At 44.8% G+C, this 21237-nt stretch overlaps 1 protein-coding gene across 2 annotated transcripts in view; it reads right to left on the reverse strand.

The window, feature by feature from the left end:
* Nucleotides 1-922: 922 nt before the first annotated feature.
* Eepd1 (endonuclease/exonuclease/phosphatase family domain containing 1) overlaps nucleotides 923-21237 on the reverse strand; it is a 109171-nt gene continuing 88856 nt past the window's right edge. For both annotated transcript variants that reach the window (XM_055601388.1, XM_055601387.1), the window contains 5 exons: nucleotides 16943-17053; nucleotides 13315-13449; nucleotides 10839-10977; nucleotides 5030-5224; nucleotides 923-3277 (listed from right to left, as the gene is read on the reverse strand). In XM_055601388.1, the coding sequence (XP_055457363.1) occupies nucleotides 3078-3277; nucleotides 5030-5224; nucleotides 10839-10977; nucleotides 13315-13449; nucleotides 16943-17053 (780 nt within the window). In that variant the 3' untranslated portion in view covers nucleotides 923-3077. The remainder of the gene's footprint in view (nucleotides 3278-5029; nucleotides 5225-10838; nucleotides 10978-13314; nucleotides 13450-16942; nucleotides 17054-21237) is intronic.

Here is a 21237-nt window from a genome sequence, read left to right on the forward strand (position 1 = left end):
CAGCAGATGATGGAAACAGATGCAGAGACCCATAGCCAAACATTAGGAGGAACTCAAGAGTCTTGTGGAAGACTAGGGGAACTATTGAGAAAACTGGAGGGGTCAAGGCCACCACAAGAAAACCTACATAGCCAACTAAACTGGGCCCATGGGGGCTTATAAAGATTGAACCACCAACCAAAAAGCATGCATGGACTGGACCTCAGCCTCCTACACATGACGCTACACATAGGCTGTTAGGTCCTCAAGTGGGTCCCCTAACAATTGGAGGGGAGTGCTCTCTCTGACTTGGACTCTGTTGCCTCCCTCTGGATCCCGTTTCCATAGTAGAGCTGCCTTGTCTTGCCTCAGTGAAAGAGGAGGCACTTAGTCCTGATTTGACTTGATGCACCCAGTTGGGTTGGTACTTGGGGGAAGTGGGGGTTGAGGGAGAAGGGGTATGAAGGAAGTGGGGGGGAGGGTAGGACTAGGAGGAAAGAAGAGAATAGAGTTTTGATTGGTATGTAAAATCAACAAATAAATTAATTAATGAAAAAATAGAAAAGTTACTCTGAAAGTATTTTTTTTTTCTGTATGATTCCAAACCTATGAAAACCACAGGAGGCTCCACCCCTCCCAAAGACAGAGGTTAATGGTGGCTAGAAAGGAGCTCTTCTTCAGTTTCCCATGCTACTTTATTAAGACAATTAAAGCCATTGGCTCACCATGCTAGACTTGGGTAGAACCATACTTTGGTATGCTGTTGGTGAGCACACGTTTGTTTACATCTCTCCAAAAAAGAGTTGACACAATAGGGTTGAAGACACAACTGCTTGGCGAAAGTGGCAGGCTCTCCATCTTGGGCCACTCTGTACTTTGTGTGGAAAGAATAATAAACTGTTAGCTTCCACAGAAGACTGGAATGACCTAGAGAATGGGAGACTAAGATTTAAGCTTTATTTTTATAATGCTTCATACATGATAAGCATGGAGTTGACACTATGAGTGGGTTTTAGATTCAGAGAATCCTTGTTTGAACACTTTATTCCTTGGTTGGGTGACTATCAGGAACTGTGAAATGGGCAGCATAACCCTAGAGTCACTGTAATAGTAGAATGATGTGCCTAAAGATAAACCAAACCTGACTCAGGCTCAGAGAAAGGGGCCTCAGAGAAGTCAGCTTGTTCTTGCTTGCCTTCCAAGCTCTCCCACAAACACCCCCCAACACACACACACACACACACACACACACACACACACACACACACTCACAGCTACCACCTCAGTGATACACCCAGGTTTAGCCTCCTGCATACCCTGAATCATCAATCATTCCTTAGCATCCATAGGAAACTGGTCCCCAGACCCTTCCTTCTGAAACCCAAAGTCCATGTATCTTCAAGTCCCTTACCCAAAATGGTATAGTATTTGCATGTAGCCTGCACACACCTTCTCACACAGATTAAACCATCTACATGATATGATGACACCCAACACATATAAGTCTTATAAAATAGCTGTTATGCCATATTATTTTAGGGATAATGACAAGAACTGTATTTGTTAAGCTCAGACACAATTTAAAAATTATGTTTTCATCTGTGGTTGTCTGGATTTGTAAGTGGTCTGCTGACACAAAGACCATGTATGCCTCAGAATCAGCCAAGGAAGGTTCTAATCTAAGAATAGAGTTTGTGGGGAAAGTGGAAGGAAATGAGTATAGAAACCATGTCCTACACTAAAGTCCAGACGCTAAGTGGTCCTCCAAGGAGAAAACTTGACAAGGTATAGATGAAGGAGAAAATGGAAGGGACGAGATAATCCAGATAATTAGGCATGTGAGAGGTGCCTTTATAGGGTAGGGTACATTAGGAAAAGGCATTTGGCAGTGGGTGGCATGGCCCACAGACAGGAACTGACTAAGGTGAGAGAGCAAGGCAACCCACCCAACACCCTGACTGCAGCCAGGCAGATTAATCTGTTTATTTTTTAGTTTTTCAAAACAAAACTAAAACCGTTTGAGAATTATATTCATCACAGTTAAAAGCTTCCTGGAGTTTGAGAAGACTGTGTACAAGTCAATGGAGGAGGCGGAGAAACAGAAGGAACTGGGTGAAAACACAATCCACAAGGTCCTAAAGGAGAGAGATGAGCTCACTGCAGACCTGAGCTCTATGGGGAAATCCTCCGACCTTTTCAAGCGCTTTGAGAAGCAAAAGGAAGTGATTGAAGGCTACCGCAAGAATGAAGAGTCATTGAAGAAGCATGTTGAGGAATATATAGTGAAAACTGGAAAGGAAGGCCAGAGGTATCAGGCGCTGAAAGCCCATGCAGAAGAAAAGCTCAAGCTCGCAAATGAGGAGATCGCCTAAGTATGCAGGAAGACCCAAGCAGAGGCACTGGCTTTCCAGGCAAGCCTGACAAAGGCACAGATGCAGATCCACTCACTGGAAAAAACTGTGGAGCAGAAGACTAAAGAAAATGATGAGCTGTCCAGGATCTGTGATGATCTCATCTCTAAGATGGAGATCTAACCAAAGCCTATCACCAGCTTTCTTCTGTCTGTCTGTCCTTGTCTTTGTCTGATTTCTCTCTTTTGTATTGTCTTTTAACCCCTATTTCTAAATCACATTACTCTGAAAAGACTAAAGTTTAATTTCAAATTCAAAAAACAACAACAACAAAAAGGCTTCCTGGAATTTGTTGGCAAGAACATCACATCCTGGTGAGACAGAAAGAGAGCCATGGCAATGCTTGTCAGCCTGAGCCATCTCCCCCATCTCTGCTTTACCTCTGTTGCTATTCTCATGCTGCCACACAATGCAGCCAGCGGCACAGCCCCCACCCCAAGCCTGAACTCAGCTACCCAGGGTCAAGACGTTGCAGTTCCAGCCAGCTTCGTCGTGATGCCCAACATAGCCAGAGCCTGACAGGCTCTTCTCAGGAGAGGTTCTAAAGTGTTCACAAAGTAGGCAGTGGTCCAGGGGCCGAGACTCAGGTCCTCAAAATGATGATTCAAAGGCCCTGGGTCTTCTCGCTCTGTAGTGCCTGCTCCTTCCTATGCCCTCCTGAGTCAGAGGGTGGAAACAGTGATGTCATCATCGCTCATGCTTAATGTTGGCTTCACTTCGCTCTAAGGTGACTCCACTGCCATTCCTGGGGACCTCCTTCTTGCTCCAGTCCTTTTCCATGTACAACTCAGCAAGCACAGGACAGTGTTCAGAAGCAACTCCACCCCAGGACCAGTTATCTGGGATCCAAGGGTTTGTAAGACCTTCTCTCACAACAGCCCAGTGGCCTAAAGAGAGAGAAGAGAGCAAGAATTAGGACTAAGGTGGTCAACACTAAGTCAAGGGGCCCTGACAGCCTTCCTCCAGTAAGTTGGTCTGCATAAACAAAAACTCAGGGCCAACTGTGTATATTTTTAAATTTTTCATATAATATAAATGACAGCAGTTTACTTGCATAGACATTGAAGGCACCCAGAGGCCAGGCCTCTTATCTTGCTAAACAGTATGCAAGAGGACCTGCTCCTTATTCATATGGTGTTCCTAATGTGACCAACAAAACTAAAAACAAGTGATACTTTTACCATTCCTTTGTGAATATTTTAACTTACTCTTAAAATTTTTACGCATGCATACAATATTTTTTGTTCATGTCCATCCCATTCTTTAACTCTCCCGACCCCCATACATCCCTCTCCCAACTTCATGCCTTCCTTTTTATTATAACCTACTGAATCCAATTAGCATTTTAAATTAATTAATGTTTTAGAGTGCTAGGGATTAAACCTCTAACAACAAATGAGTATTTGACAAAGAGTCTGAAAGACTTGCTTCACAAAGCAAAAATCACTACAGAAGGGTTAGCAGGCAACTAACAGAAAGAATGAAAAAAAAGGAAACATATTGGTTATTGAGAAAAATAATGATACCTTTGAAGTGCAGACAGATAAATGGGAATTATATATGAGAACAACACATAATTCTAAAACAGGGCACTGCCACACCCTTCTGTGATCTGTCATGGTTAATGTCAGATATGAAGAGTCTGAATTCTAGAGCTGACCCTGGGCAGCATAGCTGAGAATTGGGGCGGGGGAGCTTGTCCTTGTACCTCAGCTTCTGTGGTTCACAGTCCGAGGATGGGTGGAGTATCCACCATGCTTTGTTCGTTGTGGAGCTCTGAGGACTTCTCTCATCCTGCTGTGATATTATGTGTCATGATTTGGTTCCTAAAGGTTCCCTAAAAGCTCATGTGTTGTAGGCCTGGTCCCCAGCCAATGTTTACTGCTGGGAGGTGGTGGAAGGTTGAGGAGGTAGGGAAATTTAAGTCATTGGGTCCATGTCCTTTCAGGGACACTGAGACTGCAGGCACTCTTTGGATCCTTCTTCTTCCTGGCTGCTTTAAGGGGTGTGTTGGGGGATGGGCAAGATGAAAGAATGGCTCTGACACAGGTGCCTCCCACAGGTGCCACATATTTCTACCACAATGTACTATCTCACCAATGTCTAAAAGCAGCCATGCCAAGGGACCCTGGACTGAAGCCTTTCAGGCTATGAGTCAAAAGTAAATCTTTCTTCCTTATAGGTTTATCTTGGGAATCTTTGTCACAGTGACAGAAACACTAACAGCGACATGTCTCCTCACCTGTGGAAGTGCATGATTGTACCTCATTCCACAGCACAGCACAGCACAGCACAGCATTTGAATATCTGACAAATGTTCATTGAATGACTAAGTGTCCCGATAGTTTCGAGTGAGTTACCAGTTCATCTCTCAGTCATGACCCTGATGATCCACAGAGGTGATTTCAACTGGGTTTGCATATGAAACGCTTATAAGGACTGGTGGCTACCTTTAAATTACGGGTCACATGCCCTTCTCTCTTAGCCGTGTCTCTGACCCAGCAATGACACGGTCTTTCTTTTGTCATAACCCTGTAAGTATATGCAGAGGAGGGAAGATAACCAGCACTGGTCACCTCAGGCGTTTTCAGGCCCTCTGCCCACTACTGAACAGAGACAGCAGGGGTAGGCGTCCCTACCTGTGAACACTTTCTTTAGGCTTTTGCTGATCCAGATGTTGTCCACAGATTTCGATCCTTGAGGATTCCTGGTACTAATGTTGGTGAAGGTGTGAGCCGGGACCAGGTGGTGAAACTTTTCTCTCCTTAGGATATCATAGTCACTGCTATCTGGCCCTTGGCCAAAATCGCCTAAAATAACAACATCTTTTTCTCCTGGGAATTAAAAACAAGCAAACAAAATCAGTAAGAGCAGGTGGAAAGCAAAACCAAACACAACCCTTGGAAGGGACTGTTGTCTGGTTTAATCAGTCAGGGTTAGGGCCACAGGCATAGTTCTTGTTTTCCTGGTATTTCTTATGTACCCACTGACTTTAAACATAGGTTAACTTGGAAATGAGGGATAGTGCGAGACAGAAACCCTCCATTCAGTTTCTCTGGCCCTAAACTTACAGTGGGAAAAGAAAAAGAGGCCTTCTTCAGATATCTAACAGAAGAGGACATTGCAGCCAGTCCTGAAGATACCTGATAAAACAGGGTCAGATGGAAGGGGAGGAGGACCTCCCCTATTAGTGGACTAGGAAAGGGGCAGGGAGAAGATGAGGGAGGGAGGGTGGGATTGGGAGGGAATGAGAGAGGGGGCTACGGCTGGGATACAAAGTAAATAACCTGTGATTAATATAAAAAATAAGTAAATTTTTTTTAAAAAGGGAAAAAAAAGTTCACCAAACCTTTACAGAGCACCTCCTGAGGACCTGCCTGTGTGGGAGTCAGGGATGAATAAAACGCAATCCCTGCTCTCTAGGACTTTAGAGTCTAATGGTGAGGTAGGGGGCGGGATGTTGCCAGGAGCAGAGTGTAGATATAAAGCCAGAAACAGTACTGCGGTCATGTAGAACAAGGAGGGTAGCCAGGGGAGGCTCCCGAGAGGTGACATGTCTCTTTGGTCTTAGAGGATCCATAGGAGCTGTCAGGACCATAAGGATGACAAGCACTCATTAGGGAACAGGAAGCAATGAAGCAGGCCGTGTGATGGAACTTGGAGCACCCAGAGGCTTCCAGACTGAAGATTAAGAAGTCAGGTGTGGGCTGCTGTCAAGCCTAGTGGCCTGAGTTCAGGACCCAAAAGTCACATTGTGGAAGGAGAAAACCAGCTCCCGTTAGTTGGGTTCTAGCTTTCATGCACGAGAGGCAAGCGCCAGCTCCTCTCTGGCTGGCAGGCATTCTCTCTTTGCCTGGGGATCAGGTCAGAGCAATGAACCAGAAGAAAGACTGGTGTCTTCCCATCACTCAGTGAGCAACTCAGAGCACCCATTACATAGTTCACTATCCTCTTGGAATAGCTAATTTCTTAGATTTCCTCCAAAATTTACAGCTGTAAGTAATGCTGAAGTGAGACATTTGCTCAAGCATCTGTTTCCCTGCTTTCTGTTTGTAGAACAGAGGACCAGTTAAAAGTCTGGTCATTGTTCCTATTCTGGATAGGCTATGCTGGCCTCTTTACCAGAGGCTGTGGTTCCTGCGTCAAGCTAGCAATGCAAGGAATTCCTTGCTGCACTGAAACCAACAGCGAGCATCCTCAGCCAAGCGATTTGCTGTGTCTCCTTCCTATGCAGAGACAAAGAAGATGTGCTCCCTGGCCTTGAGGATGGAGCACCTATGCAAATTACTTAGAATTCTGTACAAGAATTTATTAATTCATTCAAGCATTCGTTTATGTAAGTGTGAACGAACTCCTGGTTATCTATTTTAACCCTGGGTTATAATTCACTACTGTGCTATTTACTTTGCTACTTCAGTTTTCCACTAAGGAGCATTTGGGTTTTTTTTTAACCCCTTGTTGTCTTCTGGTTTTTTGGTCTGAATGCTTTCATTCTTAGTGACCTGCCAAAACACTTCAGGTTTACCTTTATTGTTTCTGGCCCAGCCTGAGAATTAGCCACTTCACCATGAAACCCTATCATCGCCCAACCATGAGCTGGGTGCTGCTCAGACTCCTCTTTCCTCAGTGTATTAACCGATTCATTAACCGATTACAGAAGCTCTTTATATGTGAAAAAAAAAATGGTGATCCTCTGATACATAAAGGGCCTTTTTAAACCTTCCCTGCAGTGACAACAGTGTCAAAGAAATGTTCAGTCAACATTTATGATTTTGATTCTCTCTTTTTTTTTTTTTCTTTTTGTTTGTTTGTTTGTTTTTGAGGTAGGGTCCTCCTGTAGTTCATTATGACCTGGAATTCATGATCATTCACAGGGGGGTTTATAAGCATATACCACAGTTTCATTCTCTCTCTCTTCCATATTTACAAACAGGAGATTGAACACAGTGCAGGATAGATAAGGACTCTCTCTAACCATCTCTCTCTTTACTTATTACTTTGAGACAAAACATTCCTAAATTGCCCAGGCTGGCCTTGATCACTGGGTAATCCAGGTAGGCCTTGAACATGCAACCCCCTGTCTCAGCAACAGATAGAGGGAAAAGGGCTCACACAGAGTCAACTGCACAGAGCAGAATTTCTATGAACTGTGCCCATGCTCGGAGAATATAGGTGGATGACTCTGGGCATTGTCACCTCTCAACTTGGTGGCCTTAGGCAAGGCTTGGTCCACTGAAATAGAAGAGGACAATCCATTTCCTGATAGTTGTTGACAGAAGTATAAGAGCCCAGTATTCCTGTAAATGCCTGGCACAGGATCTCCTGAGCAGTATAGGCCACCTCCTTTCTCTCCTGAGCCACATTAGCAACAGTCTGCCAGAGACACAGCAGCAGAACTCACTTCCTTGTGTGTAAGTAAGGCCTACAAAGAGAGGGCAGGGGCCAAGTGGAAAGGTTGTCCCTTTGAAGTATTTTAGACATTTCTCTCACAGCCTGCAGGAAATGGAATAGTTATGAAGTGTTTCCCAACTACTGTGAATAGGAATTCGAAAAAAAACAATGGCCCCCAGCCAGCCTCTACTAGATTCCCATGAACAGGGCTGACCCTTGTAAGGAATTCACTGCAGGAAAGCCACAGACCTAGGTAATGAGGTTTCTGTTTCTCTCTATGAAAGGCACTTTAGAGAAAGCAGCTCATAAACAAAATAGCATACAAAAGGCCTTCAGCAAATTTCTTTTTCTTGGTATGAGTATTAATAATAGCTAAAGGGAAATCTAAAGTGAAAGGACACAAGAGGCCAGCAGGGGGCACTTGTGTGCTACAAATGACACATTCCTCCAGGAGGACCAAAAAGAAGCCTTTCCAGCTGCTACACTTCCTAACATCTACATCATATATCCACAGGCTACAAACCGGGGCAATTCCCCCCTGTTTGGGGGAAATCAGTGCTGGTTTCTCCCAGGAAAACCAACATGAGAGTGTTACTGAACAGAACCCAGGGCTCATGACCTGGGTCAACGACCAGTCACAGAGCCCTTATCAGGCACTGTACTGACTATTTCTTGGACAGCATGTCAGACTCTGAAAACTGCATACTTTGCCCAAAGTCATGGAAGTGGCCCTCAAAGCCAGAGTTCTTCACAAAGAGCGAGGCAGGAAGACACCTAAGACGTGGGCTGCTGTCTGCCCTGACACATAGAAAGGTTGGGTCAGGAACTACAAGCATGCAATTAATTAGTGCTGGTAGAAGGAAGATCTCTGAATGAATGCAAAAGCTAGCATGTGTACTGACCAGGAAAACCTGAAGTTCTGGGGGACAGAGGCAGACAACTGCCATAGAAACGAGGAAGGCTTTCAGCGAGGTGCAGACCTGAGTCCTGATGGGAAGTCAGCCAGCAGGAGGGAGGCTAGGGTCAGGGGTCAATCAGTCCTGTATAGCTTCACAAATGAAAACAAAGGCTCCTTTTGAATGGGCATATCCAGCTTTCTCACAACTCGTTCTTCCAGCTAAATGTGTCAGGTCAGGGGTGACATGGCAGCAGCTTTGCCCTTGAGAATGTGTGGCCCAAATTCTCTTTGTGGGCTCTCTAGAGTGACAGAAGAAAGTTCTGGACCAATATATCAAGAGATTCTCTTGATTTGAAAAGGGCCAATAACAACCACTGAAATGGGTCTCCACTGAGGCGCACTACTCCCTGAGAACCTTCCTACCAGATGCCAAGGGCAGCTCACTCTACTTCACACTTACTGGGCTTACAGAGGGAGAGAGACCCTGTCCTCAAGTCCTCTTAGGTTGAAAGAAAGTTCTGTGAAAGGACAAGCATTGGATCCCTGCTGCCAATTGGGATTAACATTCCAGACAAAGGCAGAAAGGCCTGGAGTTTGCAAATCGGATATTTCTGCCTCTCGGCCAAAAGAAAGCTTTATCTTCCTTTGAGCAGAGCCCTGTACTCATCGATTTTCCTTTGCTGCAGGCTGGAGCATTTCCTGAATATTCCCTGGGTCACCAGTTAACAATTAACTGGGCATTAGTTACAAGCAGGAGCATGGGGGGCATGAGTCACTGTCCCTACCTGGATGTGTCAAGGCCAAGTCATGCTGTGGGTCAATCAGCAGTGACTTGGCAATGTGGAACCTGCCTGAAGTTTTCTGATAGACTCCTGAGCTCTCCCTGGAGACCAGGGGGAGAATGGCATCTGCCTATGCCTATCAGAAAAATTTTGAACCAGCATCTCTCTTTTCTGTCATCTATGAAATGGAGACGAATAGAAATGTCCACAGATATGAAACTGTCTCCAGTCATTCTTCTAATAGGTGAGAGATTAGTTGTGGGTGAAAAGTTTCCCACACAGCTACTTGTTGGATGGGATATCTGAGTTTGAACCCACTCAACTGTTTTTCAGCCTGAAGATTCATCATTTAAGAAGAATGCTGGTCAGAACAGGTCCTGACTTAAAACCTAAGCCTATGCATTCATATTCATAGTGCACAAAGGTAGAAACAACACAAGAGCCTACCAATGGATGGATGGACACACAATAAAATGTGGCAATATAAACATTAGAATATTATTCAGCCACAAAAAGGATGGAGCATCTAACACATTATACAACACAACTAATCTGGTAAATAGTAAGCTAAGTGAGAAAAGCCAGACAAAGAGGAAAAACACCATGTGATTCTCCTTAATGAAGCATGTTATCAGATTCATAAATGCAAAAGATAGCATTGTGGCTGTTGGACACTAGAAGGAACAAGAGGTACCAGGATTCAGTTGGTAGAGAGTTTCACAAGGAAGGTGACAGTGTTCTGAAGATAGATGGCACAACAGTGTGAAGATATTGAATGCCCCTGAATTGCATACTTACCAATCATCATAACGGCAAATTTTATGTCTATTTTACTACAATAAAAGGCTTTTAAAATATAAAGTTATAGCTGGACAGAAACATTTCCGAAGCCAATCATTTACTGAATCTCCCACTATGATGGGACAATTGATAACAAGAAGTCTAGGAAGCTAGAAAAACAGTCAAGACTCAAGAAAATGGGATTGATTCTGAAGTCTCCACCTGCAATTCTTCACCTTGTCACCTTCTGTCCCTCTTTCACAAGATCATGTGCAGATCAGCATGTGACACCACCAGAGGAGTTCACTCAGGATGTGTTGTCACAGGGAGAAATACTATTTGCTCCTCTAGTTTTCTCCATACGAGATGCTGACAGACCACATCACTGATATGGTGACACCTGCTGAAGAGGCCCTCAAACACAAAGGTGGGGCATGCAGAAAGGTCAACCAGGATCCATGAGAACAAGGGCTGTTATTGCCCCTGGGTCCATCCAAGACTGCTGGTGAGAGGCTGATCTAAGAGGTCAGACAGATGTGTTGAAAGAGGCACCACTGCCTGCCCTGAAAAAGTGTTGCCAGAAATGGAGATCCCTACCTTTCAGGGTTTCCTGTAGGGTCAGTGCAAAGTTCAACAACCGGTGGCCATCGCTGTGATTCTTGCTTGAATTCTCAGCTCCTGGGAGGGCCAGGGCTGTCAGCTGGAGGTTAACCAGGGTCAAGTCATTACTACCAACCTGGGTAGTAGGAAATGAAGCAAAAGGAAAAGGCTTAAATATTGGTTTTTCTTTCTTTTACAACTGGTCTGTAAATGGTTTCCTATACACAGTTGACAATGGCAAATGGGAGCTAAGGTAGCCCACATGCACAGGAGGCATTGTAGGTAATTTATTTTAGATTTCATTACTCTAAAGTCCAGCCTCCTATCTACTCCCTTGGATCTGAAAACTTTCACATATCTGGAAGTGGTAGGATTTTTTTGTAAACCTTTTTGTAAAACCATAGGCAATAAGGAAGTATCTCTAGTATCTAGATCATACAGACTCAGGCTGTTATCCACAAGGCTAGCTTGAAGTTCCCCACCCATTCATCTTTGTTTCTTTGGAACCAACTGTGTGATAACATCTACTTTAACCTGATTTCCTCTGTAAGAACCAAAGCTTATCAACCGACCAAAGGCAGGAGAAGATATACCCAGAGCCTGGGCCCCCACAGTGGTTCTCAGAGTCTTAAAGTACATACATATAAGGGCAGTTTATCTTTTGGGCTATCGGAACATTGCTCAGCTGTTCTAGGTTTAGCAATTCTGCCTTTTCAATTGCCATGGCAACAAACACTAAACACTTCTGAGAAAAAAAAAATGAGTGTGATGCCCCCCCAAAAAGTGGAGAGTGCCAGTCTTGTCTTGCAGGTGTGGCTCTAGTTTGCCATTACTAGCACTGAGAGCTCTACAGATGCTGCTGTCACGGCCAGAAAAAAACACCTTGAGATGTGGACTAGGACATGCTGCCTGGAAGAATAAGCAGTGTCCCAGAACATTAGCTTTGCCTTGATGTGACTTGAAGAACACGAAGTCAAGGGCTGGGCTGGGTGATGGTTTCAAATGATTTGAAGCCATCGTGAGCATTTTCTTTATTAGCCTATTAACTCTAGTTTGCCTTCTTATGTTAGCTAAAGACAGCGTTTTACAAGTTGTTTTTGTAAGGTGCGAGGCATGGTAGCTGCTCTAGATTGCTTGCACTCCGGAAGCTGAGGGGTAGGACTGGAAGGTTTACTATGTAGGCCACGTCATGAGGCTCTTTCTCAAAAAGTAGTAATAGCACCAACAAAAATACCAGCTTGCATTCTAGCTACATGAGCTGGTAGTGGCTGCTGTTCCAGTAAGCCAGAGCCAAGGCAAATCACTTACCATTAAAAGTTAAATGTAGTGTCAGGTTTTAAAGGCATTCCTGGTCAACTCATGGTTCAGAACCACAGGTGCCAGGAATGCAGACAGAACCTCATCAATACAGCCATTAAATACCACACCAGACACCATCTGTGTGTGAGCATACACCACCCCTATCACCTCTGCAGTGACAAATGCAAGAGATGGGCCATGGGCTTATATATCCCATGACACAGGCTGTCCCCAAGCCCCACCTCCCACTGGCAATAAATGATGCTGGACTCAGGGGTAGGACACGGTCTCCAGAGTTGCTGCTTTAGAGCACACAGAAAGAGTCTCAATGCCCAATAGAGGATGGGCTTGCTCGGTGCTCTCAAAGGATCAAGCTGCCTGACTTAGAATTCACAGTTGAGTAGGGATGAGGTTCATATCCTCTATGGTGACCTTCCGGCTTCCTCTCCTTTGCGTTGTCCAGCATCAAAGCTCTTTGCTATTTAGGAACACTTCCCAGAAGCACGGAGGCCACAGAAGAAAGATGGTACTCAGATACAGCACGCAGCTGCTCCCAGATGTGGCTGAGACATGGTTTCTTCATGGGAAAGTATATATATAAAGATATCAGTGATGGGGATCCTTTAGCTCAGAGCTCCTCCTGGAACCCACCTCCAATCCAACAAGCTCTTGGTGGGGTCCCTTCTTCTTGATATCTAAACAATGAGGCCTGAGAGGCCATTGAAGAGGAGGGGCTCCCTAGAGCGTCTCTACCAAATGTGGCCATTTTGAACACCCCACTAACTAGTACTAGGCAGGTGGGCCCAGTGAACACGGGCCCTATGTCAGATGGGCAAGGCTTGGAGAAGGCCTGATTTTAAGAAAGGTAATTCTGCTGTATATCATGCTTTGTCTCTGTTGCTGAGACAAGAGCTCACCATTCTTTCCAGGTTACTGTCTTCCTTCTTTCCATGGATTATATTTTTCTGGGTCTAAGATACCCTCAAAAAAAAAAAAAATCCCTTTACTCCTGCCCTTTAGAAGGTCACCTACCAGGGATCTTCCAGCATGGGTGCCAACCCTACTCTAAGAGAGTACAATCAAGTGAGAAAGATATGGCTTCTCTGGGTCACCATGTTACACAGACTTCCCCTTCAGAAGGGACTGGATTTCTGAGAAGACAAGAAATGAGTACCTTGAACCTTGCAAGGAACGGGCTGGGACCCACAGCCTTCCTGTGACCATTGCTGGGTGAGCCCTCCTGTCCAGGGATGTCTCTCAGCTCCACTCCAGCTGCCGTGTCCCACAGGAATCCAGAGTAGCAGGGGCCCTGCACAGTAGACAGAAACAGGGCCTTGGTGCACACAGTGTAGGGAAGAGTAGAGGGGCCAGACACAGTGCAGCGGGCTCTGCTTCAGGTCCTCAAGTCACCCATACACGGTGTTTTATAGTGAAGAACATTCTTCAAGCCACACCACACCCTGCACCAATACCCACTGCAGAAGTTTTTCCCAAGGCCAAGGTTGTCTGGCTCTTCTCTTTATGGAAGGAGATAAGGGAAGAACAGAGCAGGCCCAGAACCACCTTTGAACTGTACCATGCCAGGAGGCAAGAGCTTCCATCTCCGTTTGACAGATGAGGCCACCACTCTTCTGACTCCCCTTAAGCCTCACCGCATAAGTGCCAACATGAGAGTTACAAGATAAGACCCTGCAGCTCAGGTACTGCTTGTTGATAAGTCACTGCTGACACAAATGGTGCCCTCCACCTAGTCACTTCTCAGTATTTGACAGATGAACAGAGGTCAGAGCTTATGGCTCTAGTGATCTGAAACTCAACAAGAGGCCTCTGCAGGTGGACAGCATTACACATACAGGTCTGAAGCCTGGGTCAGAGGCCCCGATGGGGAGGTGCAGACAAACTTGGGAGTGTAGTGGGCACAGTTCTGGGGCCCCTTCTGGCTCTAGGAATCAGAGAAGTTGCTTCCATTCTGCCTGCTTCTGCCTCTGGGGCCTTGTAGAAAAAGAAAAGCATCAGTCTGCTAACTCCAGCTGTGCCACTGCTGACCACCAGGGCATTCTTAAGTGTCTGACACCGGGTCATCAAACAGGCCAGCCACCCTTGTCACTGCTCCTCTATGTTGCAAAGGGAGAAAAAGCAACTCAACCCTCACCACCTCTGAGCAAGCTGCTGTTACACACAGTCTCAGCTCACAACCCAGCCAGACATTTGACAGGCATGCCTCACTTGAACTGTGCTTAAGAGGGAAGCAGCTGAGACAGGAACATGAGTCTTTTATTTATTATTATTATTATTATTATTAATTTCAGTTTGTTCACTTTGTATCCCCCCTGTACCTCCCTTCCTCCTCTCCTTCCAATCCCATTCTCCCTCTTACCCACCCGTGTCCCTCTCCCAGTCCACTGATAAGGGAGGTCCTCCTCCCCTTCCCTCTGATCCTAGTGTATCAGGTCTCATCAGGAGTGACTGTATTGTCTTCTTTTGTGGCTTGGTAAGGCTGCTCCCCTCTTGGGGGCGGGGGGGAGGAGGGTGATCAAAGAGCAGGCCAATCAGTTCATGTCAGTTCAGTATCCAAGTGGCCTCCATAGTAATGGGAACATGAGTCTTTTATGTTGTGTTAAGAATCTCCTTGCCCACCACTAAAGAAAGCGCAGGTTTAAGCATGGTCACAGCTGCTGTGTCTGGGAATTGTGGGACCCAGACAAGCCCCTCTCAGTATGTCTAAGACACAGTTCCTAATGAAGATGGGCAGAACGAAGTCACCATGGGGTGAGGAGGCTGTGGAGCTGAGGCTATTATTAACTTTCCCCAAGGAGAAGCTCTAGGGCAAGCTTCCTCATATGTCACTCATTGGCCTGAAACCCACCCTCGCCCCACAGTCCTCCAGCATATGAAAGGACAGTGTGCCCCGAGATGACTCCTTTCCAGTGCTGCTCCCCACACCTGGTCAATGCCCCCCAGCTTCTGTGGACCTTCCTCACCCCTTATGTCAGAGATAACTCACTGGTCCAATAGCAAGGGAAAATCATTTCTTCCTATCTCTCTCTGCTTTCTCATTCATAAACTGTCCCTCCAGTTGGTACCTGAACAAGACTCCAGGGCTCAGGGTCCCAATAGCTGTTCAGTGTAAAAACTGTAGGTTCATTATCATGGATATATGCCGCTTGACTCAAGTTAGGTTTAAAAGTAATTTTTGTATTTCACATGTCATTAATCTGGGTGACTAAGACCCACTGAGCACATAATAACAGGCGGCCAGGCCTAGACATGGCTGCAGTCTAATACTGGCAGGGATCCCAGTCCAAAGTCACTATCACTGAGGCACAGTGTACCAAGCTCTGGTCTGTACTCTATTACAGACCAGAATGCTGGGGCTATCCTGAATGCTGAGGAAGGTGCTGCTGCTCCCTTGGTGCAGATGAAACAAGTAAGGCAGAGAGCTCTCAGTAAAGTACTGATGGCCGTCGCTCTCCCTCGTAAAGTAGGGTGAGCTGACTTGTCCCTTGTAAATGGCTGTACACTGAGTGAAAGGCGTTGGCCTACCTAGCAGTTTTTATAGAGTGATCACAGACAGGGCTAGGTTCTGGATCTGTTTTTCTCACATACATATGAATAATCTCTCACAGATGGTTTGTTAAATGACCGAGTAAAGGTGAATGGACTCTAAAAGTCACATGATTTTTTACATACCGATATCCATGAAAACTGCTTGTAAAAGCAAACAGAAAAAGCAAAGTGGCATTATTCATTGTGCAGACTGACAAGGAGAGCCCTCAGCTGAAATTCTGAAAACCAGATGCATCCCTCATGAACTAGCCCACTGTGAACTCACTGTCCACTTGCAAAGCTAAATCCATTCTAAAACGGCAAACCCAGAGAAAGCAGTTAAATGCAAAGTTTTCAGTAGTTGCTGAAAACCAGAGGGCTTACAGTGAACACTAATAAGTAGATAGATAACTTAATCCAATCAAATAACAAATATCAATCATGCAAATACAATTTATAATGTTGTAATCAGATAAGGCATATTAGAACCTTAAAACAGCTGCATCTGTGACAATTATATAAAAACAATGTTGGTTTTTTTTTCAACTCAAGTAATTACAAGAAATATTTCTAAAACTGTAAGAACCCAGGAAGATGGCTGTCAGTAAAGTACCACAAACATAGGGACCTGGGTTCAGAACCCAGAATTCACATTAAAAAACTGGGCAGAGTGGCCTGTGCCAATAACCTCAGCACTGGGGAAGAAGAGACAGTGGATCCCTGAAGCTCATTGACTAGCTCAGTTTATTTGAATCTGTGACCTTCTAGTTCACTGAAGTCCCTTTATCAAAAAAATAAAAGGTGGAGAGCAATGGAAGAAGATACTTCATGGCAGCTTCTATACACACAAACACACACACACACACACACACAGAGACAGAGAGCAACGCTTCATGTGTGAACTACAGTGGATGTGAATACTCAGCCAATGAATAATGGGAAAGTATGGTAGGGGAGTATGACCTTGGAATTACAGGGACAAAGGGCAGGCATTCAGGCAAATGCAGAGATGCCTTGGCCCCAGACAGGATTCCTCCTCCCAAGATGCTAAGCTATCATTTCTATCTGGGCAGGAATTCATCCCTGATCAAAATATAAAGTGAGGCTTAGGACATTATAAATTATTAAAAGTTAGGGCAGATATGCAAAACTGGACCAAGAATATGGAGAAAGAAAATTTTAAATTGCCCTCGATTTGGGAAGAAAATTATGGTTAAACACAAGACCATGCAGAGCAGTTGTACAGAGAGAGGTACCTTCTGGAGCTGACTTGAAGGCTTCTCAGCAACAACAGATCTCCAGCATCCTCGGGACCCCTTCCACTTGCGGATGTTGGGCAGGATTGGCTGGTTTAGCTCTGTACAGAACTGCAAAGACAGAACACAGGTCAGTGTGTCTGTGTCTCCGTGCATGGCATCCTTAGAAACCAAACACAGATGATTCTGGGTTACCACACACCACCTAAAGACCTGCTGACCTTCATCCCTGTGTTCTCAAAGACCAGGGATGGCAATGTGTTACTTGTCTACTGAAAAAAAAAAAAAACCATAAAAATTTAACAACAACAACAAAAATCCAGGGTTTGCAAAGAACCCCACAACTAAAGTAATAGCAGAAATTAGAAAGCAAATATTTATAAGTTCACAAATCATTATCATCTGAGAATCCTCTGTTCGGGAAGGGGGGGAAGGTTCTCTCTACCATTCTAATTTAAACAATTCAGAAATATCTGTCTAATATCCTATATCCCTATATCATTGTGACACCAGTGAATTCAAGGTCCCAGAAGCATGTCGATAAAGACTGGTGCTTAGCTTCAAGGGGGCAAAAATGACCACAGCTTAATTCTCAACCATCAAACAGCTTCTCTGTCCCAGATGACTACCATCGCCTGTGTTCCTGAATATAGGATGACTATTTTTCTCGCTTCTCTTCTCCTCCTCCACCTCCTCCTCCTCTTCTTCTTCAATTAAGTCTCACTACATGGCCTAGTCCAGCTTCAAATTCACAATCCTTCAGCTGTAGCCTCCTAAGTGCTATAGATTACAAGTGTGCATCCACAGCGTCTGGCTCAAAACTGACTTATGCACGCTCTGTGTCAGGGGGACAGCAAGGCTTATCACTGAGGCAAAATACAACTGTACAGATGAGAAGTTAAAAAATTACTGACTGCATAGTACAAAGGCCAGCTCCTCCAACACGTTCTTCTAGAGATGTTACTTTCAAGGGATCCCTTGTATTTGGGCCAAGTTTTCAAAATGCTTCACCATTTGGTACTGCCCCTCCCCAATGACACCCTTTTGTCCCTTAACACATCTTACTTCTTACTTACTTACTTACCTCTTACTTCTCTCCGGTCACCTACTCCCCATGAAAAACGTGTTCTTGACTGGCCTTTTTTTCTTTGTGTCTGTGTGTATAGTGTGTGTGTGTGTGTGTGTGTGTGTGTGTGTGTGTGTGTGTAAATTCTTGGCTGAGAGCCATCTGTTAGTGTGATCTAACTGTAAATTTGACAGAATCGAATTACCTGAGTGATAAATTCCTGGGCACCTCTGTTGAAGCTTCAAGATTGGACTAACTGAGATGGAAGACCCACCCTAAATGTGGGTGGCATCATTCTCTGCCCTGGAGTCCTAGACTAGATTACAAAGGGAAAAGCAGGTTGAGCACTGGCCTTCACCACTCTGATTCCTGACTGCAGGTGCAATGTGACCAGCCACCGCCATGCCTTCCCTGCCACAATATGTACAAAGAACACAGGGAGGCTGCAGAGGGGAGCAAGGCGCTCCTCTGGGGCAACAGAACAGATGCTTTCACAGGTCGGATGACTTTACATGACAACATTGAAGAGGCACTCATCAATGCAACTCAAAGCTCAGGAAAGGCATGGTATGGTGGCATGCTCCTGTAATGCCAGCCCTCAGAGGCAGAAGGACACTGACTTTTAAGCCAACCTATTGTTTACCCTCACACCATGAGCCAAATACAATCCTTCCTTTTTAGGATGCTTCCCTCAAGTAATGTCACAGCAATGTGAAAAGTAGCTAGCATAGCTCAGAAGTGAAACACTCCTAAAAATGCAGCTGCAACCTACAGACAACTGAGATCAGTGAGGAAAACACTTCCAAGCAATTCCTACAGTGGCAAGGCCATTAAGAACCAATTCTTCATTGTTATCCCAAAGCCTTACTGTCCTACAAACAGAACTGAAGTCTCATCAGGATTTCCAGAGTGCGCCCTGGACATTTAATCTTCACAAGTTCTCATCAGGTCACAGCTACCAAGGAAGCTTACAGAACTCCAGCATGTAGGGACACTGTCTACAGGCAGTGGGGGTCATAGCCCGCAGGAATCCTAACCCTCGGGTAGGTTTTCAGATAGCTAAGGACACACCCCAAATTCATCCAGCTCAGACAACATTACTGTAGAAGGAGGCAGGTGGTCCAAGCCAATGGCACTGTTTCTGTGCTCACTGCTCTCAGAGATGGTCTCTGGGACTACGCATGAGCTAGTCACAGAGTGAGACTCACAGAGTGAAACTCACTCACAGAGCGAGACAGCTTGTTAAAAGTACAAATCCTGGATGCTTTCCAGGCCCAGCTTAATTAAACACTGGGTAAAACTAGCAGTGTGGATTTAAGATCCTCTCCAGATGACCTGAACTTAATAGTTGATTTCATGGAGGAATGAAAGCTATTACATATTTGCTAGTTCACATTTTAAACCCATTTATTCATTAGAAAACTTCATTACTGATCCTATGAGCCACCTTAGTTTAGAACATCTGAAACCTGGCCCTTGTCATCCTCTCTCAGCCTATGTAGCATATGGTCCCTTGCTCTGTCCTCTCTTTCTGTATTCCTTATGCTATCGAAGAGAATAATAACTTATGAAACTTATGAGAAGATATGTTGCACACTGAAACTTTTTCATCTCTGATTTTCAGGCTCAGAGTTAAGACGTAGGATTCTCTTCTGTTTCTAGGACTAGAAAAAAGAGCTATACGTTTGTAAACAAAGATGACTGCACTCAGAGTTCACAGCTAACCTACACAGTAGGACAACCCTTAGGTCCTGGCTGATCAAAGTGAGACCCACAGACCAGCAGCATCAATGCCAGCAGGCTCCTGAGACATGCTGCATCAAAGTCCACGGGTCCTCATGATGAGTTGTGAGCCGGGGAAGCTTAAGAAGTCAGCCTGCCTGCCTTCCCATCAGCCGTACTATGGTGGATGCTCCCATACAGAACAGCTCTGCTCCCTCCACACAGCCCACAGCTGTTCATGAGCAAAGAGCTCCACAGACGGTTAAACCCAAGCATGGGTTAAAGTTCATGACTGCACAGCTGGCAGGTTCTAGAGAAGGGTCTGAAAATACGTATTCTCTGCTGTAGGCCTTGTCAGAGTGCGACAAGGTCAGAAAAGCTGAGGCCAAGCCCTCTCTACAGAGTTTTTGCATCCCAGAAAAGCCAGTATGAAGTAAAAACATCTTCAGAAAACGTGCTGAATATGCAGAATGGAGTTCTTTTCAACTACAAAGAGCAAAGCTAATTTGCAGGAAAATAGACACAACTGGAAATAATCATATTATGTGAGTTAAGTCAGTCTCAGGAAGACTAACGTCTCATGTTTTCCCTCATTTGTGGCTCCTAGGTATTATACAGACTTGTAAAATCATGTATGTACATATGATAGTAAAGTATAATCAAAACTATCTAGGGGAATAAGGGGGTTAACGGGAAGAACAGGGGAGGGGTATGGGGCAAGAATAAGCTCAAAGTACATTATATATTCATATGAAAATGTCTTTATGTAACCCACGGCCATGCCTAATGAATGTCCACGAATGGGACCTAGAAGCATTTTGTAAGTACTCTTGATCTGGACCCTGCCTTAACTTGTTTTATGTAAGTCATCTGATTCTTGAATATTCTGCTTCACCCACCCAAAAAAAAAAGAAATAATAGTCTTGTGAGTACAACTGGGTCACCAAGGCATAAAGGCAGAAACGGCAGGAACAGCAGAAGAGAAGTGTGTGTTACTCAGAAAAGGTGACCCTGTAATTCTGATTAGTTCAGCCCGAATACCAATACACCACCCTCCTCATCCTTCTCAAACTCTTATGTCTAACTCATCATCAACCTAAATCAGAATTAAGCTGGTTCCTGCTCCTTCCTAAGTTAACTGTTTAGTATTATTATGAGGGTGGTGTGTGTGTGCCACGGCACATGTGTGGAGGTCGGAAAACAACTTCATGGAGTTGAATCTTCTTTATCTTCACCTATCTATGCTCAATTCTCTCTACAGGCTTACACCACAAGTGCCTTTACCCACTGGGCCCCATCACCTGCCTCTCTCATTCTTAATATAGCTACTTAATAAACCCTGCTCCTAATTGACTGAATCTCTGAGGTTAGACCCACGATTGAAAGTTGTAATAAATTTCCCCAGGCAGTTCTCAAGTTTGAGAAGCTCAGACAAGCTGGACAGCTGCTATGGAGCTCAGCCTTTCTACCTCCATAATTCACTGTCTAGGAAGACAGTTTTCATTAT

This window comes from Psammomys obesus, unplaced genomic scaffold (genome assembly GCF_907164565.1).
Source record: "Psammomys obesus unplaced genomic scaffold, mPsaObe1.curated_primary_1811, whole genome shotgun sequence".
Lineage (NCBI taxonomy): Eukaryota > Metazoa > Chordata > Mammalia > Rodentia > Muridae > Psammomys > Psammomys obesus.